The sequence below is a fragment of the Drosophila serrata genome, unplaced genomic scaffold (genome assembly GCF_035046125.1).
Source record: "Drosophila serrata isolate PLE 108 unplaced genomic scaffold, ASM3504612v1 contig_241, whole genome shotgun sequence".
Taxonomy (NCBI): Eukaryota; Metazoa; Arthropoda; class Insecta; order Diptera; family Drosophilidae; genus Drosophila; species Drosophila serrata.
Genome location: NW_028257139.1, coordinates 4,046,071 through 4,069,810, shown reverse-complemented (window position 1 = coordinate 4,069,810; position 23,740 = coordinate 4,046,071). Strand labels below are relative to the sequence as shown.

Sequence of the window (23,740 nt, the reverse complement as noted above, 5' to 3'; positions counted from 1 at the left end):
AGTCGTTTTTAGTTAGATGATAACTATACCTTATTTTGGTATGCAAAGTGAACATCTTCGTGTCCAATTCCTAATCGGGACACCACTTGTCCGCCATAATGACTTTCTAATTGTCGCATTTGTATGGGCGACGCGTGGCGCATTTCACTTTTCAATGAGTTCCCCATTGGACAACCACTGGCCTCCGTCTCCCAGTGGTTTTTCGGTTGCCAAGTGGGGAAATAGCCCACGCTGCTTACGCTATTTACCATCTTCATTCATCAATAAAGAAATTAAATAAATATTCCTTTCGGGCTTGCCCACATGGATCGTATAAAAGTCGTAAAATGATTGTGGCCATTGTAAAAAGTCAAGCTACACATCCGTAGGATTCCTGTACATATATCTTCCGCCTGGAGAGCATTCGGAACGCATATGACCCGCATTAGCTTCCATAAAATTAACGAAAAACGAAAAGAACCAAGACAAACAAGCGGCATGCCGGATATTTAATTTAATTCACAGCGAGCCGCAATTGCTCAAAAAATACGATACAGTCAAACTTCATTGGAATTGCCTGTGCAAGAAGAGTTCGTTTTCAATAGACTCCTTTACTACAAACTAAGGAACAATCTTTTAGCATATTTATTAACATTTCTACTATTATATATTTATGGAATCATGGATTATAATGCCATAGAGAAAATATTAAAGACACAACGTTTCGTTTTCAATAGTCAGGGAAATCTAAGTGTCTACCAAAATCATACTTTGTCAAACGCTTACAAGGTAGTAAAGAAGTATTTTCCGACCCTATAAAGTATATATATTCTTGATCAGCATTAACAGGCGAATCGATCTAGCCAACTCAGGATGAAAAAAAAATTTACCAATTTCTTCAAAATTTTATAAGGGGTTACATCATTAAAATTGACAAAAATTGACAAAATTTTTAATTGTCACAAATTGTAAATGCAGTATGCACATTTATTAACCTTATAAAAACTAACATAGGAAAGCTTTTCAAATTAACATTTTGGTGTTCCGAAGTTATTCAATATTACGACTGACTTAACTTCTGTATAATTTAGGAAAAGTTACTCAAGTTTGAACAATTATTGTTATAAATTCCATTAGTTTAACTTAGTGAATTTGTACTGTAATCCACAAATGTAAAATGCTTGGTTGTTTTTTGCATTTCATGGGTTTTGGGAACGGAACAGATCCGATTGTTGGAAATTATATCCACACATATGTATGTATGATGAAGATACTGCATGTAGTTCACGCACAAAGCTCAGAGAAAAGCCAGAGCAAAGTGCGTAAAATGAGGAAAATTATCGTTCCCTTTTTTTTGTGTTTTTTTTTCTATCCATTTTAACTAAACAAATCATAAATAACTGTGAAATTATAGACAAAAACGCGCACGCAGTGCAAAAAAAAAATGGGAGAGGTTTCCATTGTGCTCACATGATCTGGAAAGTGGCCACAGTTGGGGGTATCCACGCGTTCTTTGCGCTTCCAATCGACCACCTCCCTCCGCCCTGTCTTTGGGATAACTGCAAATTGCTTAATTTATCAATCAAATGCGCAGCAAAGGCAGTAAAAAGCAGCAGAGGGAAAAGGCAAAGGCAGTGGCGGTAGTGAAATCGCAATAAGAACAGCAACAAAGCAGCTGCCGCCCGCATTCCAGTTTGCCTTTGCTTGGCATTTTAATTATTCCAATTGTCTGGCTCTCTTTGTTTACATCGCTAGCGAAGGGAGATCGCTTAATTTATTTGCCAGCGTTTTTGGCTAAAAATAGAGCAGTTTATTTACTCGGCGGCATTTTTTTTTGCGCACCCAACTTTGTGGCTCATTAAGCCGTTTTGCCATTGCCTACTTAAATGGGCATTTGTGTTGAATGTGCAAAAATGCGGCAAGCAGCTTAATTAATTGGCCAAAACCAAAATGGCATTTAATTAACAAGCAAAAACAATGCGTCACACGCCAAGGGAGAGAGAGAGAGAGAGAGCGAGGTGAGGCAACACTCCCACAACATGCTGTACACACACGCTTCAAACTTGTGTGTGTGTGCGAGGTTCATTCATAAGCAGCAATGCAAACAACAAAAGCAAATGCCAGGCAACAGCCGGTGTCGGGCAAATAGGCAAAAACAACAACAACAAAAACAGTAATAAAAGCAGCAACAAAGAGCGAAGTACGAACAAAAGGCATATTCTCATTGAGAATGAGTAAGCAAACACACACACACGATCAAACTGAGTCGAGTTCGAATTTCGAAAACCGGAGAGCCAGCGAGAGCGAGAGCGCCAACTATAGGTTGCCTCCCCCAAACGTTAAACCAGCTGTTGTGGGGCCACGATCATACAGTGGAGTCGATTTGGGAAATTAGTGTTGAAATACATTTGTAAAACTTCCACATTATTTTAAAGTATAATCTTTGAGTAAATATTTAAAAAGTATATTTGCATATTAAATAAAAAAGCTAACGATATGTACAAAAAATTATAAAAAAGTAACATCTTTGTAGATTTGAGTTTACACACTTTTTTCCCATTATTTTAAAGTATAACATTTGAGTAAATTTGCATATTTATTTGCATATTTAAAAGAAGGCTAAAGATGTATACAAAAAATAATGAAGAAGTAGCATTTTGTATTATCTTGGTTGATTTTAGTTTACACACTTTTTTCCCACAGTGTGGAACGCTCAATTTCGAATGCACTCTCCCTTGCTCTCAGCCGCTCTTTCGCTCTCTTTGCTCGTATCTTTGTATATTGTATCTGGCGTTCGAGCTAACGATAATGTAAAGATTTCAACTCGCATCCCAAAGATACTTTTCGCGTTGAAGCGGCTGGTACGCGACTCTCGGGGGTTTTCTTTTTCCGTGAAACGCCGAGTTACTACTATTGCCCGCCCGCTAGTGAAATAAAGCAATTACATAAAGCCCCGGGGCATAGAGCGAAGTGCGGAGTGCTGAGTAGCAGTGAATTCGAGTGCGAATAAAGCCAGAGAAAATTAAAGTAAGCGCCAAAGCGAGTTGACAAAAGCGGCACGTTTTCGTTTTCTGCCATTGCATTGCCCACGCAACACACACACACGCACACTCACCTTTGGCAAAATAAGCAAAAAAAGGAAGATATTGAAACTCCGAAGTTTAGAAAACAAAATAAAAGTTGAATTGTTAAAGAGCGAGAATCCACAGCAAGCCGGGTAGGTTCTGGCTTAATCACGGTTATGGTTAGTTTATCATTTGCATTCCTAATTAAATCTTTTAAATGTATCTCTTCCTCTTCCTTCCTCTTGCCTGCTCCACCCTCAAGACGCCCCATTTTGGAGTCGTATTTCCAATCCATAATCAAGAATACTCCATAAATTGCCTTTCCTTAGATAAGATTCGATTTCATTGTTGGGAATTTCACAAATATGGCATATGTATGTACGGAGTCGATTGTGCAGTACACTCATGCCCACATACAGTGGAGGTCATAATAATATTATCAGAATAGACTTTAGGACAATATATGGTCTCGTATAATATCTTTCTAGATGGCTTATAAAAGAAGCTATAGTAATTTGTTTACAAATAGATTTTTGCTGCAGCTGCTTAGATACAGAAAAACATACATACAAATTTTAGGGGCTGTTTATGATTTATCAGCAATTCCCTGAATTTGTGCCACACTTCGTGGAACTTCTAGAGGGTGACAGATATTTCGAGTCTCTGGAATGGCGGGTGGTGGCTCCCTCGAAAACATCTTCGTCATATTTGATATCGTACTTGCCATTGCCCGACCTCAGTTCCCTCAATGTGTACACTTTGGTTATCGCCCGAAATGTATTTCTCAAGAAACTGATATGCGTGATATTTGCTCGAACCAATAATATGGATTACGGGTGGGTTTCGCTTCCAAACGAGACTACGTGATATTCTCGAGTGGTTCTTCGCTCGATATGATGGCGCTACTGGGGAAGCGTACTCATCCAGTGAAACCCTTCGATGGAGCTCGATTTTCCATCAAGTTCAGCGGACCGTCAAATATTTGCCTGTTGCGGTTCCACTGGCTTCAATCGACTCCAGACTCCAATTACCGGAGCCCTGCTAATTAAGTGCCACCCCAGATGGCGACAGGTTGCCGATCGGGCAGTGCCTGCAGAGAAATTGTAATGTGGATAAGCTTGGCAGAGAGTGGTAACCCGAGCCGAAAGCCCACTGTGGATAATTTACTCGTGGGACCCTCTGAGGTTTCAGCTCTCCGCCGCCGCAAAGTGCAAACTCAGCCCAATGACTTGGCACTCGGCGGGAGAGAGCTGAACCAGAGAGTTAAGCCAAGTCCAAGTCTACACAGGGAGCAAATACTACAAGACACTAAGTTGGGAAAAGCGAAGCATAATTGGTTATTTCTTATAGATACTTTAAGGATAGATAGACGATCTGTAGGTACTGAAATTCAGGGTAACTCTGAGGGATAGCTCACAATTGGGATCCCAAATCAATTAAGCCCTGTAATTTAAAGTTGAAATCTTTAATTTCTCGGTGTATAATGATGAGTCTCTGTTCAAAAACAGAAGCAAAAAGAGAGCACTATCCACGGCGGCCATGTAAATGGGTGTGTAGATATGGATGTGAATGTACCCACCAGCAGAGGCACCGGAAAATGTCCAAGTCAGTGCCCACTGAAGCGGAGAAATATGCTCTCCACTCTACACTCCCCTAACACAACATCTGTCCAGTGAATGGAACGGAGTGGTGGTTTTCTTTTCAATGTATTTTTCCTTCATCAGTTTTGTGATTTTTTAGTGGCTGAATTGTAAATGGGGCTCATTCTGATGTAGCTCACTTTGTATAGCCTTGAGGTCTCCTCTAATTCACAGTGGACTTTCCGTCTCTGGGAGTCAACAGTCTGCGAATTAGCCATCGTTTATTTATTTTAATTATTTTCTTTGGCAAATTGCTTACTTCCTACTTATGACTGGATACCCCTTTGCACCCGGCCATTGTTTGGCAATCAGCGTTGATTTATGTTCGCCTCGCAGCTCTTATTCGTTGATTTCGATGAGTGTATGTCAGTCTGTTTGTCGCACTTGGCTCTTTTTTTTTGAAAAGCTGAAATTTTAGAAAATTTGTGCCCTCCTTCAGAGAAAAACAATGTCAAACTTGAGTGCAGCTTAAGTAGTTTCAGAGTGTTTTATGTCTTTTGACCCACATATTTAATTTGCTTTTCCACAGAATGATAAAAAAAGTCCATTCTGAGGGCTTATCTCAGCCCAATGCACATATGTATGTTCATATTTCCCTATATTTTTGTTCATTTATGTCATAACAAGCTTGTGGAAATTTCTTTAAATGATGAAATTGCCATTTCTTACTGTTAAGGACTTATTCATTTATGAATTGACGTAAATGCCTTTACAACGTATTTCAATCCGCTCAATTGGCAGCGTTCATCGGAGATACTCTTTAAGAGACATATAAACGAACTCGATACAAATTGGTTTCTATTAATGAACAGAAATGATTGAAAATTGCTTTTCCCCTTTTGAGGTTCATGAAGACACATATAGAGTAAGCTAAAACCGACCGGAAATGTTTAAAATTTCTCTTTTATCTATATAACGATCATCGGCAGCCGACAAAACGAATGCTTTTTCGTGTGTGTTTGAGCCGGGGAGTGAGTGAGTTATGGTTTCTGCGAAACCCGAGATCTGAATAGAATGATGGGTCTAGTAGAGTTTGGGACTGGAATTCATTAATCTCCCGCAAACAGGGGGATGGCGCACAAAAGCTGTCGTTAAACGAACAGTCGGTGGGAAATGCACAAATACACAATGATCACTCTGGGAATACATAGAGATAGAGAGACTCTCCGTCTGTTTTGAGCAGCGATTATCGTGGCTCCAACAAGTGCACTAAGCCGAGGGGAATGGCAACCAGCTTGGAGAACCAACACCACCACCATCATCATCATACCATTATCATCGTCATCATCATAAGCACAAGGGACTCAACTCCCAATGGGGAATAGGAAAGTTCTGGAGGGGAGCCACCATGTGCGTCACACAAACAAATTTATAAGTTAACTCGAGAAGTTCAAAAGTTTATCGTGCCCGTCGTCTTCTGGCCATGATAATGACATGCCGGATTCTGGGTGCCCGCAATTTGTAGTTGTAAATTGTCCATGAATCGACATCTTCTTTATCCTCCATCTCATTGGGTACTTGCACTTGGAATGACTGGGTCTTAATTGAAATGAAAGAATGATTACTGTGCTTGAACACTTGTAGATACTTTCAAAAATATATCTTGGCATTCTTTAAACCACTGCTTAAACGTCGTAAAGATTTTGATGTTTCTGTTATTTGACGAAAATCTAGGTATTCGTAATAAATACATTAAGTTTCCTCTTATCCTTTTCTTAAAATGGAATATTTTTTAATAGCCACAACTTGTTTCTATTTCTTCTAGAACCGCGCTCTGCCCGCCAATGCCTCGCCCTTCCGCCGAGCCTGGGGACAGTCTTCCTTCCGCACGCCACGCTCCGACAAGGTGGCCAAGCAACAGCAGCCGCAGCAGGGTCACTCGTCGCCCCTGGTGAGACGTACTGCCTCAATGAACGCTTCCGACAACGATGTGTACATCAAGACGCTGATGCTCGATCCGGATCTGAAGCCAACGCGTAGCCAACAACAACTGAGCCTGCTGCAGGTGCCCAAGATTCTGACCACACCAGCCCCGCCCTCAGCCATCTCAGTGTCCGTGACTAATGCGGATTCGGCGCAGGACCACGGCGGTCCCAGCAGCTGGGGTAGCTCCTTCGAGCGGATGCTGCAGGATGCCGCTGGTATGCAGACCTTCTCCGAGTTCCTTAAGAAGGAATTCTCCGCTGAGAATATCTACTTCTGGACTGCCTGCGAGCGCTACCGGATGCTCGAATCGGAGGCGGAGCGGACGTCTTTGGCCCGCGAGATCTTTGGCAAGCACCTGGCCAACAGCAGCAGTGATCCGGTCAACGTGGACTCGCAGGCACGCAGCCTCACCGAGGAAAAGCTCGCCGGCGCCGCTCCCGACATCTTTGCGCCGGCCCAGAAACAGATCTTCAACCTGATGAAGTTCGACAGCTACCAACGTTTCATCCGCTCCGATCTGTATAAGAGCTGCGTGGAGGCGGAGCAGAAGGGCCAAGCCCTGCCCTATAATGGATCCGATCTGGACGAGCTGCTCAAGACGAATTTTCACATGGCCGCCTCCTCTAAAGTGAGTTTTTGAATGATCACCTAGAGACCAATGATACATTTTCTATCTTATTTCGACAGCTCAAAAAATCGGCCAGTAATGCGGAGGATCGGCGACGCAAAAGCCTACTTCCCTGGCACCGGAAGACGCGGAGTAAGTCCCGTGATCGCACGGAAATAATGGCTGACCTCCAGAGTACATTAATGCCGGCGCCACCACTACCACCACCCGCCCTCCTCACCAGTGCATCCCTTAAGCTCGTCTCCGGACAGAACTCCCTGAGCGACCTGCACAGCTCACGCTCATCGCTGTCCTCCTTCGACGCAGGCACCACAGCCGGTGCCCAGGGAGCCAGCGCAGAGAGCGTGTGCTCCCTGTGCCGGGTGATCCTCACCGATGGAGCCACCACAATTGTCCAGACAAGGGCCGGAGAGACGGTGGGACAGCTGGTGGAGCGGCTGCTGGAAAAGAGGAACCTAGTGTATCCCTACTACGACATTGTGTTCCAGGGCAGTACCAAGTCCATTGATGTGCAGCAGCCATCGCAACTGGTGGCCGGCAAGGAGGTGGTCATCGAGAGACGTGTGGCCTTCAAGTTGGACCTGCCCGATCCGAAGGTGATTTCGGTAAAGAGCAAGCCCAAGAAGCAGCTGCACGAGGTGATTCGGCCCATTCTCAACAAGTACAACTACAAAATGGAGCAGGTCCAAGTCATCCTGAGGGACACCCAAGCGCCTCTGGACCTAAATCAGCCGGTGACAATGGCCGATGGCCAGCGACTACGCATTGTGCTACTCCACTCGGATTTTCAGGCAGGCGGCGGTAGTAGCGTGCCGCCGAAGCAAAGCAAACCGATGAAGCCGCTACCGCAGGGCCAGCTGGATGAGCTGACAAACAAGGTGTTCAATGAGCTGCTGGCCAGTAAGGCGGATGCAGCAGCGGCAGCTGGCAATGAGAAGCAACGACCCAGCGACCTGTGCTCCATGAAATCCAACGAAGCACCTTCGGAAACGTCCTCATCCTTGTTCGAACGCATGCGGCGCCAGCAGCGTGACGGCAGCAACATTCCCGGCAGCAAGCTGCCCAAGCTCAAGAAGAAATCGACGAGCAGTCAGCAATCCGAGGAGGCGGCATCGCAACCAACGGCGGCCGCGGATCCCAAGAAGCCCATTATAGCCAAGCTGAAGGCGGGTGTGAAGCTGCAGGTGACGGAGCGAGTAGCCGAGCACCAAGGTGGGTAGCCTTGCAGTGCCTCCACCGAAGAACTGTCCAACTAATTTCGTGCTTTTTGTCTTTACAGATGAACTACTCGAGGGCCTGAAGCGAGCACAGCTGGCTAGGCTGGAGGATCAGCGTGGCACAGAGATCAATTTCGATCTGCCTGATTTCCTGAAGAACAAGGAGAATCTCAGCGCAGCCGTGTCTAAGCTGCGTAAGGTGAGGGCCAGCCTGAGCCCCGTTGGCAAAGTGCCACCCTCTCCCACGGAGCTTCCACAGCCGGCACCCCGGCTATCCATTACACGCAGCCACCATCCGGTGTCGCCCATGAAGGTGGACCAGGACCAAGAGACTGAATTGCCTACCGAGGCGCAGGACCAAGCAGAATTCGCCAAAGCACCGCCACCGCTGCCGCCCAAGCCAAAGGTGCTGCCCATCAAGCCCTCCAACTGGGGCGTGCCCGTTGCCCACCCCACGAGCAACTATTGCAATAAGTTCTCACCCGCCAAACAGGTGTCACCCACATCACCCAAAGAACCACCTACGCCTACAGCGACGTTTGTGAGCAAAATTCCACTGGAACTGGGTCGCAAGGCTCTGGAAGAGGCGGCGGCGGGTTCACGGTGTGCCTACCTGGATGAGCCCAGCAGTAGCTTCGTGTAATACGGCTGTTCCCGATGCAATTTAATTGGCTTTACTGATCTTTCTTGTATATATGTCTATGCACTATTTATTGACACTGATGACTACTGTATTCCCTACATAATGTCGACACACACAATCCATGACGAGCTTTCGCATGTAATTTACTAAGTGAACATATCGTCTGTATTTATAGCTATCAACCATAAGCATTAGCTTTACTACTTTTTGTATAAATATATAAACAAACATATATCAACTCTTTCTTGTATTACTGCTTAATTGTTTGCTTATTTCCAAGGTACTAAATATTGAGTTTGATGTATTATCTCGGGCACAATTCTGAATCATCAGTTATTTCATGCTACGCTATAGTACACAAATCTTTTATCCCTAATTGTCATGTGTTTAGGATTAACTAACGGGAATATATAAACTAAACCAATCAGCTAAGTTCACTCTTTATAATACGTAAATGAAAACTTCCTTCTTAGTTTCTTGGTGTATAAAAAAGCACTTTTAAAACCTCCACTTTGGAAAAGTAACAGAAAGTAAGAAATAAAACCAAATCCAAATAATAATTTTTAGAAATTATAATTTTAAGCTAGTGGCGACTCAAAAACTATTAGACAACATTAACGTGCAATCTTCTGAGCCGCCAGGCGGCCCACAAAAAGTACAATCATATGGCCACAGACGGCTTCGCCCTGCTCTCCACCGGGGTGGCCAGCTGCAGTTGCTCCTTTGGCTGTTCACTGCCCGCTTCCAGTTGCTTGTTCTCCTCGCCGGAACTTAGCTCCTTGGGGGCCTCAACCTCGGCATCCTCGATCAGGCGATAGGTGATGGGCGCTGGCTGCTTGGCCGGCAGCCAATCGGGAATTATCTTGTCGTGCAGCCTCCACTTGCCGTACTCGTTGGAGATGTGCTTCTCGAAAACCACGTACTCCAGCACATCCTTAGTGAGGATCTCGCTGCCATGCATCAGCCGGCCAAAGCGATCGTAGATGGCCAGCATCTGCTGGCTGTGGAAGCGCACGGTGACCTGGGCGAACTGGTTCTCCTTAGTGATAACCTCGGTGCAACGAGCGTGCACGACACGAGGTGGCTCCAACGACTGCAGGAACTTCCAACGAATCGTCTTGTCTTTGACGTTGTGCATCATCTCTGGATAACAGCGCTCGCTGACAAATTCGCGGATCAGGTACTTCTCCTTGGCCGCCATGTGGGTGTGCGCCTTGATGTAGATCTCCTGTGCCTCGGCTCCGAAATTGTCTGTGCTGAAAGACTCCTCGTATGATCGGATTTTGCGCACGGCCATCAGGCTTTTCGATTTCTTTTCTAGGAACTCCAGCTTCTGCTTGGCGCCGGTTGTAGAGATAAGCGACTTCTTTCCATCACCTTCGGGGGGGACGTACGCCTCGAAAATGCCGCCAGTGCAGCTGATGTGGAAGGGTCGCTCCATCCAGGGACGGGGCGGCAGTACACCGCGCTCCTTCATCCGGCTCCGCATCTCCTCCTTACTGATGTCCTCCGGCTTCTCGCGCAGATTGGGCAGATCGATTTTGACGAACTTCATCTTACGTAGACGCTTGAACTCCGGCTTCCAGTGCTTGGTCTGCCGGTGACGCACCTGCTGCAGCTGAAGCATGTTTTGCACAGGAGGAGCCAGCACGCCCAGGCCACCATTCGAGGCTGCGGGCATTGCCTGTAGTTGTCAATGAAAGCGGAGTTGGTAGAGATATGTATAAATGTCCAGGGACTCCTACACTCACCTGAAGCAGCCTAAGACAAGTTTTAGCCGACACAATCTTCTCCATCGCAATTTATTTATTATGTAAAATAATAAACTTTCGGCTAGACCTGCGTATTGTGCTTGAAATTTTCCTAAAAATGCCTGTTTTACCCACTAGGGCAGCTGGTCACACTTATGAGGAAACATCGATGACAGCATGAAATAATCTTTAATCGATTGTGCAGAGATCGAATACACAAACAAGTCTGTTAGATTTAAACTATATTTACAAATAGGAATTTAAAAGTTTCAAAGGTCCGGTTTGAGGTTAGCGCCTATGTTTCTAATTTGAAAAAACTTTAAATTTCGGCAAATGGCTATGGGAAATTAGGAAACAAAAGGTGCGTTCCAGTTCGTAAGCTATCCATCCTCCTCCTCCTCACCTTCCGCACTACACTCACAGCAGTCCGGTGGTAGGTCATCGAGGAAACGATAGCCTGCGGTCTTGAACATTTTGGCCTTCAACTGGAGGAGGGGACAGAAGCTACTTGCATATATTGTCTCATAAACTAACTGGTTATACTTACCATAAGCTGCTTGTACTGACAGTCGTAGGCGTTGATGGCAATGTCTCGCTTCCGGAGCTCGTTGCGCAAAACGTCGATCTCCATCTGCTGCGACTTGGCCCGCTGGGCGGCGCTCTTGGCGGCTGACACCTCCTGCTGCATTTTTTGGCATCGGCACTGAGAAGAGAAGAGAGAATCCATCCATAGGATTTTATTGAATTCAGAATTCGATGACTTACTTTGAGTATCTCCTCGTTTCCTTTCGCCTTCTCCACCTCATTCTCGTAGTAATTCTGCATGTCCTGCATTTCGCGTTGCATATTATCTATGCACTGGTTCTGCTCGTGGAGGTTGTTTTCGAGGTCGCACGAGTGGCGAGCCGCCTCGTTGGCATTTTGCTCCAGCTGGTTGACCTTATCATTGAGCTCTGCTAGATCCTTGCATTTCTTTCTCAGGGCATCGCGCTCCGCAAGGATCTTCTGGATGTTGCCTGGATCCTTCTCCGGGGAGTATCCTCCCTTTCCGCCACCCTTCATTTTCTCATCCTCCGCCTGACGCAGCAGCGTCACCTCTTTTCCCAGATCATCGATCTTTTTTTGCAGATAGGGAATGTCGTTGCTTTTCTCCGGGTCGATTTTGACGTCGTCCAGCCGGCACCTCTTCGACTGCTTTTCGATTAGCCGCTTAAGGTTGCCGTTCTCCGCCTCGAGGATGTCGTGGGCCTTGTTCATGTCGTCGATGGCCTTCTGTAAGTCGGCAAGTTCCTTCTCGTCCTGCGGAGTGATCTTGCCAGCATCAGCTAGCTCTTGGATCTTCTTTTTTAGTTCCTTGCTCTTTTGGGGATCGTATCGCTGGTCCATTATACGTTTTATATCATCCCGTTCCTCCTTGGCCGTCTTCAGTTTATCATTGGAATCGGCCAGCTTCTTCTGTAGCATATTGTTCTTGATCATTAGGTCCTGCATTCGTCCAATTGTGTCGTCGGCCGCATTGATCAGGCTGTCGCCCACCACAAGATTACTACCGTATACATCCTCTGGACTTCCATCACCATCCCTTGATTTTGGTGAACCACTCTGTCCGTCACCTGACGACTTTACAGGGGTGTTGCAGGCTACCAGATCGGCAACGAACTGTGACTTTCTGTCCTCGTTGGCTGACCATGACCTGTCGTCCACCGTGGACGGATAGGTCTTCAGTTTAACGCACGCATCGACGCACTCGAACTCGTAGGTCTCGTTTTTAAACGGCACGTGAAAGAACTCCCTCTGTGTGGAGAACGCCATGGCTGGGCAATGTAGGGTTTAACCAGAAAGAAATCTAATTTTTGTGATGGCTCCAATCCAATTTAAATTTGAAATAAAACACGTCCGACATGGATTGAGTCCTCAAAATATCTATATTGCTAAAAGGATGACGATCACACACACAAACAGATCGGACCCAGCTAAGTGAAAGCATCTGACACCCCGCCTGCTGGTTTGTGTCGATTTTACAACTAGTTAACAATATTCATTCCTTTATTCCAGACCTTGGGCACGCCGCTCCGCCAGGGTTTCGTCCACAGAGTTCATGGAGGAGAAGCCGCACGGTTGCATGGTCATGCTGGCCGTGCCCGAGCTAATAGTGCGCAGAGCACTGGAGTAACCGGATAGCTCAGCTAGTGGCGCATTTACCAGAATCATCTGGGAAGGGATAAGCCCTAAGAAAGTCTAATAGGGTCTTGAACAATTTCGAAACTCACTTTGTTCCGGTCACCTTTCGGAAGGACATCATTGATCAGGGCTCGCCGTCTGGAGAGGTCAGCCATAATCCCAGAGATACGTTCACTGGGCGCCACAATTTGCAGGGCCATAATAGGCTCTAACAGACGCGTTCCACTCGTGCTGAGCAACTGTCAATTATAAAGTATTATGAAGACACCAATAAACGTCATTTAATAATATTCTATTTACCTTTTGGACGCACTGCGCCGCCGTGGCCATGACGAAGGAGTCGGCGGTACCCCGGCCAATAGTGGCATTATGCAGACGAATCTGCGTCTCCACCACCTGTCCACCCACGCGAGGTCCACGCTCCAAGGCACTGATGGAACCCTTCTTCAAGACCTGAAGAATGCGTGGACGCAATGTGTTGAGGTTCGGCAGATTTTCTGGAGACTTATCTAAGCTTTTTTGAAAGATCAGAAATAGTCAGATTCGAGTTCTAGAGGAGCTTGAATTTAAATCACCTGAACAAGTCGCTTTGGTCCCTCACTAGCTCCATTGTAATGCTGACATTTTGCTTGCTGCCAGCGATTTCCTTCTCCACGCTCAACGTCGTTATTGCGGGCGAGTCAATGGTCTCTTTATAGGCGATCTGCAGTGGTCCCAGTTCGACGTCGATTTTGTACTCACTCAGGATGCGCGACTTGATGATGTCCATATGGAGCTCGCCCATTCCGCCGAGCACCGTTTGTCCAGTCACCGTATCGTAGCTAACCCGCAGACTGGGATCCTCGCGTTGCAACTGTCGTAGAGCCTGCTCCATGGCCGTTTGTGAGGATATGCTGGGTGGTTCGATGGAGCAGAAATACACAGCATCTGGTATAGGCGGATCCAAAGCGAAAAGCTCGTCTGATTCGTCGGAGTCTTCATCTTCCTCGTTCTTGCTCGAAGATGTGCCTAGACTTTGCTTCAAGCGTTTCTGAGCATTTTTAAGAGAAGACTGACTCGAGGTCAACAGGTCACCAGTCACTGTTGACTATGTAGGGGATAATATTAACTATTGAGTCAGTGTATTGAGTACTCCTTACCTTTAGGCCCGCACATATGACCACATCTCCGGCCTGCAAGGAACTGACCTCTCGATATTCGTCTGCTAAAGGCTCATACAGTTTAGACACCACCTCCGCCTGGCCACGAGCAGATACAAGGCGCATGCCACGCTTTATCTCCCCACGTAGAATCCTCACCAGCGTCAAAGGTCCTCGCTGCTTATCATGCACAATTTTAAATACTTTGGCAGCCACCTCAGATCTGCAATGTGGAGGCATGCTAAGTGTTAAGGAATTATCCAATGACACTAAGTATTACCCGAAGCAATCGTAGATCTGATTGCGTTCTTCCGGCGCCGGCAAATAGTCATTCACTGCATCCATCAGCCGCTGAATGCCAACGTTTTTGTACGCCGAGCCTAGGAGAACGGGAACCACTTTCTGCTGACATGTTGCCCGTCGAAGAGCCCTATCAATTAGAGCGCCATCAACACTGGCAAAGCTTTCCGTGCTGATAACTACGTCAGCTAGTTCATCGTCTAATCCCGACAGCGTATCAATCAGTTCGTTACGCCTGTCCTGCAGCTCGCGAAGTTCATCCGAAGGCTCCAGTTTGATTCTATTGTAGCTGCGGCCCAAATCCTTTTGCTGCCAGCTCAATTGCTCCAGTGTAATGACATCATTAATGGCTGCAGGGAAATCCAGTTCGATATAAATATTGTTACTGTTTATGGCAAGTTCCTACCCAATACTCCATCCTCGCTTTTCACAGGATACTGTAAGCATACTGGCTGCGTTTCCAGCTTTGCTTTCAGATCGTGAACACATTTATCAAAGTCTGCATCAGGACGATCCATCTTGTTGACGAATACAAGACGAGGGAGCTTGTGCTTGTCCGCCTGCGTCCAAACGGTGACTGTCTGGGCCTCCACACCAGCCGTTCCATCCAAGACCACGACCACACCGTCCACGGCGTACAGAGATTGCTCCACCTCCATGGTGAAGTCAATGTGTCCAGGTGTGTCCAGCAGATTAATGCTAAATGGAGTATTAGTGAGAAAGCTGGGAGCGATAAATACGCGGGTCCTTACCGGTGGCCGTTCCAAGGAAATGTAACTGCTGAGCTGCATATCGTTATGCCCCGCTCCCGCTCCTGGGTTAGGTAATCGGTCACCGTATTACCGCGATGCACTTCCCCCAAGGCCCGCGTCTTGCCCGCATAGAACAGCATGCGCTCTGTGGTCGTCGTTTTGCCTGAAACGTGTTTATTTGCCAGATAACTTTACTAGGAAATATCATTTAAAGGCAGGTAACTCACCTGCATCGATGTGCGCCAAAATACCAATGTTTCTGATTTTGCTATTGTAGCTTCGCTGCGGGATATAAGCGGAGAGCTGCCTGAGCCACCTGTTGCGCTGTTGCAAGCCATTTTGCCAGGCATATTTGAGCATTTTCATTGATAAATTAACTAACAAACAAAACAGTTCCAAAACAGAGCAAAAATCAGCTGCTTGGCAGCAACAGCTATCGATAAATGCCGCTAAGCAGCTGGTCGCAATCGAATTATTGAAGAATTTGCGGCTTGAATTTCGGAGTTGCTAAATATTTATTTCCCTCTTTACCAGTTTTATTTAATTTAAGCATAAAGTGTATGGTTGTGATAACTGAATAATCCGTCAAGATTAACTTTCCCTTAAGATTGTTTTCGAAAAAGTAAGAAAATAAGCGTAGACCAACTTTTAAGTGGATTCTCCTGGTCTGAATCTTCATCCTACGGGTTTGTTGACTAATTAAAAATGTCCACACGCCCGCGACGAGCCGCTGCTAGTAGACAAAAGTTGGTGGTTGAGCTTTCCGACTCGGAGGCAGATGTTGAGTCCCAGGAGGACGATGAGTACAGGCCACGAGAAGCGAATAACCGCAGGGTAGATCGCGCTGCTGATCGCTTGGCCGGCAGGTAAGTGGGATAATACCCTCAAGCTATGAACTGGCTTAGAGTAAGACTAATCCTAAACTCATACAGTTCAACTCGCAAGCGTTGGCCCACTTCTAAGAATGCAGCCGGCGAAGAACCAGCTCCCAAGAAAAAGCGCGCCAAAAAGGGGAAAGAGGACGAGAACGCCTGCCCCAACGAGGCCAACGCAGAGCCGCAAGAAGAGGCACCTCCGCCTCCAGTAACACAGCCAGATGGAGCTGCTGTCAGGCCGTCGACATCAGGCCGCAGTTCATTCTGGGAGCGCCGCAAGGTATGGAACATACACGAACTGTTGGCCGAGACGGAGAATATCCAACCGCAAGCAGCCAGGAATATTGTGCAGTTGTTTGAGAACGAAAACACCATTCCCTTCATATGCCGGTAGCTGTGGTATTCATTCCTAGAATCAATAGATACCAATTAATGTATATTCGTAGCTACCGTCGAGACCTGGTAGACCACATAGCCCCGGATCGGCTACGCGATATCCGGAACACCTACACGGATATCGTTGACCTGCGAAAGAAGGCCGAAAACATTGTCAGTCAGTTGGAACGCGAAAAAGTACTCAATGCGGACATTCGGGACGAGCTGATGTGTGCAAAGACGAACGAGGAACTGGAGTTCCTTTACGCTCCCTACAAGCCGGCCAGCAAGGGCACCCTGGCAGAGAGGGCCAAAGCCCTGGGCCTGGAGGAGTACGCCGACCGTCTGCTCTACGGCACTGCACCCAAAGTAGATATAAAATCGATTGTGGACACAGCGAACGAGGGCTTGGCAACGGAAGCCCTCGTAATCAGTGGAATTTGCAACATTATAATGCACAACATTAGCAAAAACACCAATGTTTTGGAGGAGATCCGAAGATTGTAAGCCTTTTGTTTAGATATAATGTTGATATATTTATAAGTAATACGGTTCTGCAATTTCAGACAAAGTGTCCATCGCGTGTTCCTGAAGTGCAGCAAGACAAAGGAGTCGACATCGTCCAAAGCTAGTTCAAGCAAAACTAGCAGCAGCAAAGGATCCAGCGGCATTGTGGATAAAAAGTTGGACAGCTCCAAATTTGAGAACTACTTCAACTTTCAGGGTGACATCAAGACCATAAAGCCGTATCAGATGCTGGCCATCAATCGTGGCGAGAAGCACAAGTTCCTCTCGGTAAAAATCGAGACGAGCGACTATCTTAAACGGGATCTGATGCGCTTCATAACGGATCAGTACATGTCAGAAGGTCTGCAGTATCCGCTTCGGAGAGAGATCTTCACGAAATCCCTGGAGGAGTGCTATTCAAAGAAGTGTAAGAAGAGTTTTGAGTACTCAATAAATATAGTGTTAGTAACCCAATTCAATTACAGTGCAGCCTCTAATGTGCCGGCAGATTCGAGCTGATCTTAAGGAGAAAGCTCAGAAAGCAGCCATCGATGTTTTCGCCAAGAACCTGAAGCAGCTGCTATTGATGTCACCCTTGAAGGGCGAACGCATTTTGGGTATTGACCCGGGTTACACCAATGGCTGTAAGCTGGCCGTGATATCCGAGACTGCAGATGTGCTGGACACGGGTCTTATCTATCCACACGGTGCCAGGGCCAACAAAAGCGCCGCAGAGCAAAAGCTGATTCAATTTCTCTCTGAGCACAAGTAAGCCCAGCAAGTTTGATTCACTGGGTTGTTATAAGTGTAAACTTTACCTTTGCAGCTGCCAGATCATTGCTTTGGGAAATGGAACTGCCTGTCGCGAAACCGAGCACTGGCTAACCGATATGTTCCATGCTGGAATTCTAGATAGTAGAAGCATCCGCTACAGCATCGTTAACGAGAACGGTGCTTCTGTTTACTCCTGCAGTGATGTAGCCACTAAGGAATTTCCCAATATGGACACGAACGAACGAAGTGCAGGTTTGAAAATTTGCCAAGTCACCTAAACATTTCCCACCCTGGTCTCCTAACCGATCTTCTTATAGTTTCCATAGCTCGTCGCCTGAATGATCCGCTGAGTGAGTATGTAAAGATAGAGCCGCGTCATCTGGGCGTCGGCATGTATCAGCACGATGTCTCTGAGAAGACCCTGACGGAATCATTAAAGGACGTCGTCTCCGAATGTGTCAGCTATGTGGGCGTGGACCTCAACACCGCCAGTTTGAGTGTACTCAAGTACGTCTTAGTTAGCAAAGAGTCGTGGCAAAAATTAATTATTTATCCCGCCGTCACACAGGCACATTGCTGGACTATCAGAGAAAAAGGCGGAAAAGATCATAGAGCATCGATCGCTGAAGGGACCTTTCAAGACTCGGAAGGACCTGCTATCAGTGAGAACTATAGGCGAAAAATCATTTGTACAGTGCGCTGGCTTTGTGCGCATCGAGCCCCTAAGCGTTGGTGGTCAACTGCAAAACCCCTTGGACTGCACCTGGGTTCATCCCGAAAGCTACAAAGTGGCGGACAGGTAGGTGTCCAATTAATAATTAACTTTGTTGCTTAACAAGGAGAGGGGCGATTTACTGCCTTTGCTTCTGTCTCTGCTCCTCGACCGCCTTCTCCAGCATCGAGGTGTCGCTCGACTCTTTCGCAAAATCACATTCGTCCAACGCAATCTGGGCAAACTTTGAATTAGTATGAACATCGCAGGGGTTGGAGCGTTGACACCAGCATGGCAGATAAGGCTTTAAGGGATCTTTCTTATCGCACCGTTTGCAAGTGCAGTTCTCCATGCCGAAGCTCATAAATTCCTTGAAGTTGCTCTCCTTGGTCAACAGCGCCAAGTAGTCTTCGACGGAGTGCTCCTTCATGGGATCCATAAGTTCCGCCCAGGACTTCATCTTGACAATCACACCAAAAAAGTAGGTGTTCAGGTCTTCAATGGCCTGCAACACTTGGTCAAGTTCCAGTAGAAAGGGGCTTTTCAGGGACCTGTCTAGTCTGGCCAGCCGCGTCTCCAGCTCCGGCATAGATTCGCGCATGTACAGGAAGGCTGTCATCAGTTTTGTGCTAAAGGGTGCAAAAGTTAGCGATTACAATGACATTTCTGCCATTTTGTTACTTAGACTCATTAACGGCGTTGTAGGCCCGTTGAAACTCGCAGAGGGCCCGCTCTTCGGTCATCCGGCTAAGATACTCGGGGTACAACTTTGTGCAGCCGGTACTGCCGACAAGGAGGCGATAGCGCACACCGTGATACCGCATCTCCTTCACTTTCTGGATCTGCAGAGGCTTCGCCTTCGCCAGAACTCGCGTCAAATTGGCCAATTTGCGGTCAAGGACGAGGATCTGCTGGTGAACGCACTGCTCCAGCTGGAAGTCACCACGGGTGTAGGGACTCTTGCAGTGCTCGAATGTGGGCTCTAGTAAATGCAAAGGAATAGTCGAGCCACGACAGGGCGGCGGTAGAGGACGACGCTTGTATCGCTCCGGCGGATACTCCCAGCAGACGCCAAGCCGTGTTTCAAGGGGCATGGCAATGGGATGGTCCCAACATGCCTTGTATACGGGTCTCTCGTTGTGGCCGTAAATGGTTTTATCGCCGCAGAAGAAGGGCTCAGCACCGCAGAGGATATTGGTAACCTTGCCCGTCGGCATTGGCGGTGGATAGTGCCAGCGCTCATCATATTGGCGCTGCAGCGCGGCGAGCTTCGACATAGCAAAAATGGGAAATTTCAAATAAGCGAAAATTCTAAGATCTAAACCAAATTTATATTTTCAGTATTGTGGCGGAATGTGACATGAAACTGAAGGATATAGGCAAGGCTAACTTTATAGCACGTATCAAGGAGTTTGCCGCATCGCAGCCAAAACTAGATAGTATGGCCAAGAAACACAAGTTGCCCATGGAAAGGGTAAGTGAAATCATAGACAGGGGTAGTGAAGTGATAGTATGCAATACTACTGTCTCCATATCTTAAAATATTCTCGGACGCATCGATTAACATTTTTTTTTTCAGTTGGAATTCGTGCTGATTGCTCTGCAGCGCGAATTGCTGCAAGATTATCGTGCCGATCTGGACAAGCGACCGCTCTTCAAGCAGGGCCTTACACGGCTGGATGAGCTCAGTATAGGCGATGTGGTGACCGGTGGGTAGTGATCTTTAATTACCTTTAAGCACGCAACTTAACCAATCTGTCTGCCTGTTTAGGAGCGGTGACTAACGTAACCCAGTTTGGCGCCTTTGTGGATGTCGGTGTGGAGCGCGATGGGCTGATACATAAGAGCCATATGAACAACAGCGAGCTAAGCATCGGTGATCGCATTGTGGCATCGGTGGTAAAGGTGGATTTGCAGCGACGCCAGTTGGGCCTGCGGCTGGAGAATATGCTGGAGGAGACGGACACGTCGTTCACCTTCAAGGTGGAGCAGTAAAAACAAACGACTGGGACTTAATGCTTTTGGAAGTATTTAATGAGTCATATCGTAATTGTTGGGTTGCTCACAGGAGCATTCATATATATACTATATATTGATCATATATATATGTATATGTGTATATGCATACATAGTATAACGGCTTTCCTAACTGTACTCAAAGCTTATCTGTTAGTAATAAATGTTCACATAAAAATCACCATCTCTACAATCTCCTCCACATCGCTCTACAAATGGGTTCAAGTTCTCTTAAATGAATTGCCAAAGGGTGATTTATTGCTTTAAAACTAAGTGTGTTGCCCTTGAAAGCCAGCTTAAAACGGTTTTACCAAATAAATATACAATATGCATTCATTTAGGCGCTTGGTTTGCTTTCGAAGCGTTTTCTTAACTTCGCTTTAGTTGGTTTGTTTACGTTTTTGTTTCGAATTTATTGCCGTTTTAGTAGAGTTGTTAAAAATAATTATAAACAATGTTATATTATCTGCATTTACATAATTACACAATACAATATATTATAATATATTCAAAAATATATATGTATATGGTGTATTTAAACTTATTGTTCCTCCTCCTGCTTCTCTTCAGGCCGTTCACGATATCAATTTCATATTCTAGCTACATGGACATGTCGCGTAATCAACCGATAATTGTTTGTGTAAATAAATATATTTGACCGTACATAATATTGGAGTAAGTGTGTAATGTAATGTGATAATGTGTAGCAAAATGCCAATAAACAAGTCGTACGCAAAGCTTATCAAGTGGTATGGTAATAATTGCTCAGGGTTATGCTAATGCTTCTCCTTCTCCTCGCTGCCATCTGCCTTGCGCAGAGATATTCAATAATTTATAATTTTTATTTTTATCATTTATAATGATAGCATAGGTAATGATGTAAGTATTGTTTATCAACTCTCGTAATAATAAGTCTATGTGTGTCTAAGCAGTTTTCATTCTCGTTCTTCGTCAGCAGCCATTCAGCAGAAGAAAATATGATTTAAAAAAATCGAATCAAATCGAGCATATTGCGTACAACAGATGAAACCGATATCATCGTGAGACCCAAAATTTGAGTCCTTGAGATTGAATTTGGGAAATATCTTCTGATGAACGATCTTCAAAGGTGAATCGTTTCTCCTTCGCAGACATTTCAAATTCTCGGTTATAGTTAATTATCGAGTGTGTTCTTCGTGTTGGTAGTCTAATTATCTCAAATGATCGATCCTTAACTCGCTCCTTAACGGTTACAGTTACAGTTAAAGTTAAAGTATTTGAAGTGCACAGATTCCGAATTACTTCAATGGCAGACACGGCACAGCCGCAACGCTTGAGTGTACGTACAGTGTACGAGTGTGTGTGTGTGTGTGTGTAGAGGTGGAGGTGTGTGGTGCTGAGTGTATGCGAGTGTGTTGATGAGCTCCCGGCGGAGGAGGCAGCGTGTGGCATTTCGGAGTATTCTATTCAGATTCATTCGTGTGGCAGTGCCTGCCCGCTCCTGCTTCTCTGGAGGGAAGACAAAAAAGATAGTTACATGCTTGATCGGGATGTGTATGGTGGAGGAAGTCCGACATGATATATCGAAAAAAATCGTATATTTTGATTTATCGAAATATTTAAATATCGAAAAATATTCAAAGTTCAAATTTCTAAATTATACTATATTAAATTACCGTCTTTTTCGATATACCGACTTCCGTGATAAATTGCAATTGGGATTACGTGGATCTGGACTTACCGGTGGCCAGGATGCGCAGGATGCGGATGTGTGGGAAGTGTGTTTGTGTGTTGGTTGGTGGTATGCGAGTTGGAAATGATCAAAATCAAGAGCGAAACGAAACGAAATTATTTCTTTTTCTTCTCTTTTCTGCAAGTGTAGAACGAACGTAAAGGTAAGCGGGATTAGCATGTGTGATTTGATACAAAACATAAGTCACTGATGGGTGAAATTCGTATATAGTATATATAGATTCGCACTAAGCCAAGCTGGACACTGGAGAGTTAACGAGTTAAACATTGGGTATTTTGGCATTAGCCTGCTCACATTCAAGACAGGGTACGGTCGGGTCGGGTCGGGGCATTTACAGGGAGAACCTCTCTTGTAGCGACGCTAGCCTCCTGCGTGCTTCGTGTGCTGTGCTGTGACTGTTGCTTATGCTGTTGTTGCTATGGAGCATAAATCTTGGCATGAGACTAAGCTGGCTAATGGCTTTTCGAATAGAGCAAGCGCCGCCAGAGGGGGCTGCTGCAGCAGCAGCAGAAGACATCGAGCCATCTGTAAGATTGAAGAATTCTTCCATTTGGATTTTGCTTTTGAACGGGTGTGAGTTGAACGCAATTGAACGGGGTAACGAAATGCAACGGGGGCAACGAGTAACAGCAACTGGTTTGGGGTCCACCTAGGGTCCGTCGCCGGGTTAGCATGAGTCTCATGTGGTGTTGTTGTGATGTGTGTTCTTGTGTGCTCATAACCATCGGTTAAGGTGAGTGTGGGATGATGATATTTTCTGCGGGGTGTGTGCGGAGTTGTACAAATTGTTTAATGCTATTTGGTAGGTGAGAATGTGTCTGGTAAGTATTTTTACTTAGAATGCTTTTAGCTTAGGTTTAAACGCTAAACGACTGCTACTGATAATGAACCACATTTCGTGTTTTTCTACATATTTCTTCGCTCAATTTCATTTATAAATATATATATATATATATGTATATATTGTAACGCCAAAACTTCGGTCAGCTACAAGTGCTACAAAAAACAGTTTGTCTATAGTTCTACGGTTCTATTCAAATCTTGAACCGAATGCTTTTGTTAGCTTCTAACTAAGTTCCTAATTATCATTTACGAATTGTTCATTGAGTTTTCACAGCATGTGGTGTGGGTGTGGTTGGTTGCTTCCGAAATAAAACCAAGAACTAATTACATTAGGGATCTGATCTGGTCTTCTTCTCCTCGTGGTTTTAATTGCCTACGCGCAACACTTAGTCTGGGATTCAGTTATTGTTTGTTATACGTAATTATTGTAGTTAAAACTATTCAAAATAAATATTTTACATCTGTGGGAATGAAACGAAAGGAACAACAACACTCACGAAATATATATTTACACAGAGATGGGGAAACACATTAATTAGATCATAATGGTGGAAATAGTACAGTAATGCCAGCAACACAACAAAACACAACAGCAAAGCGAGTCCCGGAGCAGGTAATGCCAACAGATATTGGTCGACCCCGAGATCCGGGGAGCTCTGCGGAACGAACAATACAAGATTAAGGG

General features: G+C 45.6%; 7 protein-coding genes and 1 long non-coding RNA gene across 38 annotated transcripts in view; 3 read left to right on the top strand and 5 right to left on the bottom strand.

The window, feature by feature from the left end:
• The window catches only part of loco (regulator of G protein signaling family member locomotion defects), a 20,686-nt gene extending 11,350 nt beyond the window's left edge, over positions 1–9,336 (top strand). For 4 of the 9 annotated variants that reach the window (XM_020958448.2, XM_086831996.1, XM_020958450.2 and 1 more), the window contains 3 exons: positions 6,450–7,238; positions 7,298–8,450; positions 8,518–9,336. In XM_020958448.2, the coding sequence (XP_020814107.2) occupies positions 6,450–7,238; positions 7,298–8,450; positions 8,518–9,098 (2,523 nt within the window). In that variant the 3' untranslated portion in view covers positions 9,099–9,336. Of the gene's footprint in view, positions 1–2,755; positions 3,224–6,449; positions 7,239–7,297; positions 8,451–8,517 lie in introns of those variants that run through there. The other 5 variants (XM_020958449.2, XM_086831995.1, XM_020958452.2 and 2 more) reach the window with 4 other exon arrangements.
• mRpL45 (mitochondrial ribosomal protein L45) lies at positions 9,139–11,239 on the bottom strand. The gene is made up of 2 exons (XM_020958459.2): positions 10,850–11,239; positions 9,139–10,782 (listed from the first exon to the last, which is right to left on the bottom strand). The coding sequence occupies exons 1-2, from the start codon at positions 10,892–10,894 to the stop codon at positions 9,760–9,762; spliced, it is 1,068 nt and encodes a 355-aa protein (XP_020814118.2). The 5' UTR covers positions 10,895–11,239; the 3' UTR covers positions 9,139–9,759.
• Positions 11,075–12,756, bottom strand: LOC110188665 (uncharacterized). The gene is made up of 3 exons (XM_020958458.2): positions 11,615–12,756; positions 11,397–11,552; positions 11,075–11,334 (listed from the first exon to the last, which is right to left on the bottom strand). Exons 1-3 carry the CDS (start codon positions 12,659–12,661, stop codon positions 11,230–11,232), a joined length of 1,308 nt encoding a protein of 435 aa, XP_020814117.2. The 5' UTR covers positions 12,662–12,756; the 3' UTR covers positions 11,075–11,229.
• LOC147643920 (uncharacterized) lies at positions 12,722–13,325 on the top strand. The gene is made up of 2 exons (XR_015271461.1): positions 12,722–12,854; positions 12,905–13,325. It is a non-coding gene; the product is annotated as an uncharacterized LOC147643920 (long non-coding RNA).
• On the bottom strand, positions 12,752–15,668 carry mRRF2 (mitochondrial ribosome recycling factor 2). Of its 2 annotated transcripts, none has more exons than XR_015271459.1 (9): positions 15,449–15,668; positions 15,222–15,384; positions 14,876–15,168; positions 14,450–14,819; positions 14,170–14,392; positions 13,606–14,117; positions 13,331–13,539; positions 13,120–13,269; positions 12,752–13,060 (listed from the first exon to the last, which is right to left on the bottom strand). XR_015271459.1 is itself a non-coding variant. In XM_020958454.2 (9 exons), exons 1-9 carry the CDS (start codon positions 15,585–15,587, stop codon positions 12,896–12,898), a joined length of 2,229 nt encoding a protein of 742 aa, XP_020814113.2. In that variant the 5' UTR covers positions 15,588–15,663; the 3' UTR covers positions 12,752–12,895. The 2 variants fall into 2 exon arrangements, 1 of the variants encoding a protein (XP_020814113.2); XM_020958454.2 differs by having other exon boundaries at positions 13,331–13,544; positions 15,449–15,663.
• On the top strand, positions 15,660–20,658 carry LOC110188659 (uncharacterized). The gene is made up of 11 exons (XM_020958443.2): positions 15,660–16,087; positions 16,154–16,486; positions 16,543–16,974; positions 17,038–17,405; positions 17,464–17,746; positions 17,805–18,004; positions 18,070–18,259; positions 18,321–18,551; positions 19,806–19,938; positions 20,044–20,173; positions 20,236–20,658. The coding sequence occupies exons 1-11, from the start codon at positions 15,927–15,929 to the stop codon at positions 20,457–20,459; spliced, it is 2,685 nt and encodes an 894-aa protein (XP_020814102.2). The 5' UTR covers positions 15,660–15,926; the 3' UTR covers positions 20,460–20,658.
• Positions 18,559–19,852, bottom strand: LOC110188660 (uncharacterized). Its single transcript, XM_086831998.1, has 2 exons — positions 19,146–19,852; positions 18,559–19,093 (listed from the first exon to the last, which is right to left on the bottom strand). Exons 1-2 carry the CDS (start codon positions 19,739–19,741, stop codon positions 18,604–18,606), a joined length of 1,086 nt encoding a protein of 361 aa, XP_086688124.1. The 5' UTR covers positions 19,742–19,852; the 3' UTR covers positions 18,559–18,603.
• Efa6 (Exchange factor for Arf 6) overlaps positions 20,477–23,740 on the bottom strand; it is a 22,257-nt gene continuing 18,993 nt past the window's right edge. For 8 of the 22 annotated variants that reach the window (XM_086831976.1, XM_086831985.1, XM_020958435.2 and 5 more), the window contains 2 exons: positions 22,201–23,711; positions 20,477–21,968 (listed from right to left, as the gene is read on the bottom strand). In XM_086831976.1, coding sequence (XP_086688102.1) covers positions 23,591–23,711 — 121 coding nt within the window. In that variant the 3' untranslated portion in view covers positions 20,477–21,968; positions 22,201–23,590. The remainder of the gene's footprint in view (positions 21,969–22,200; positions 23,712–23,740) is intronic. The other 14 variants (XM_086831979.1, XM_086831986.1, XM_086831984.1 and 11 more) reach the window with 7 other exon arrangements.

Coding starts and splice junctions, on each gene's coding strand:
- LOC110188660 (XM_086831998.1), bottom strand. CDS start 19,741: ATGTCGAAGCTCGCCGCGCTGCAGCGCCAATATGATGAGCGCTGGCAC. Junction 19,094..19,145: donor AACGCCGTTAATGAGTCTAA/GTAACAAAATGG, acceptor TGCACCCTTTAG/CACAAAACTGATGACAGCCT.
- mRRF2 (XM_020958454.2), bottom strand. CDS start 15,587: ATGAAAATGCTCAAATATGCCTGGCAAAATGGCTTGCAACAGCGCAAC. Junction 15,169..15,221: donor TTTCCTTGGAACGGCCACCG/GTAAGGACCCGC, acceptor TACTCCATTTAG/CATTAATCTGCTGGACACAC. Junction 14,820..14,875: donor AAGCGAGGATGGAGTATTGG/GTAGGAACTTGC, acceptor ATTTCCCTGCAG/CCATTAATGATGTCATTACA.
- mRpL45 (XM_020958459.2), bottom strand. CDS start 10,894: ATGGAGAAGATTGTGTCGGCTAAAACTTGTCTTAGGCTGCTTCAG. Junction 10,783..10,849: donor CTTGTCTTAGGCTGCTTCAG/GTGAGTGTAGGA, acceptor TGACAACTACAG/GCAATGCCCGCAGCCTCGAA.
- LOC110188659 (XM_020958443.2), top strand. CDS start 15,927: ATGTCCACACGCCCGCGACGAGCCGCTGCTAGTAGACAAAAGTTGGTG. Junction 17,747..17,804: donor CAATTTCTCTCTGAGCACAA/GTAAGCCCAGCA, acceptor TTACCTTTGCAG/CTGCCAGATCATTGCTTTGG. Junction 18,005..18,069: donor CACGAACGAACGAAGTGCAG/GTTTGAAAATTT, acceptor ATCTTCTTATAG/TTTCCATAGCTCGTCGCCTG.
- LOC110188665 (XM_020958458.2), bottom strand. CDS start 12,661: ATGGCGTTCTCCACACAGAGGGAGTTCTTTCACGTGCCGTTTAAAAAC. Junction 11,553..11,614: donor GAAACGAGGAGATACTCAAA/GTAAGTCATCGA, acceptor TTCTCTTCTCAG/TGCCGATGCCAAAAAATGCA. Junction 11,335..11,396: donor GTCAGTACAAGCAGCTTATG/GTAAGTATAACC, acceptor CCCCTCCTCCAG/TTGAAGGCCAAAATGTTCAA.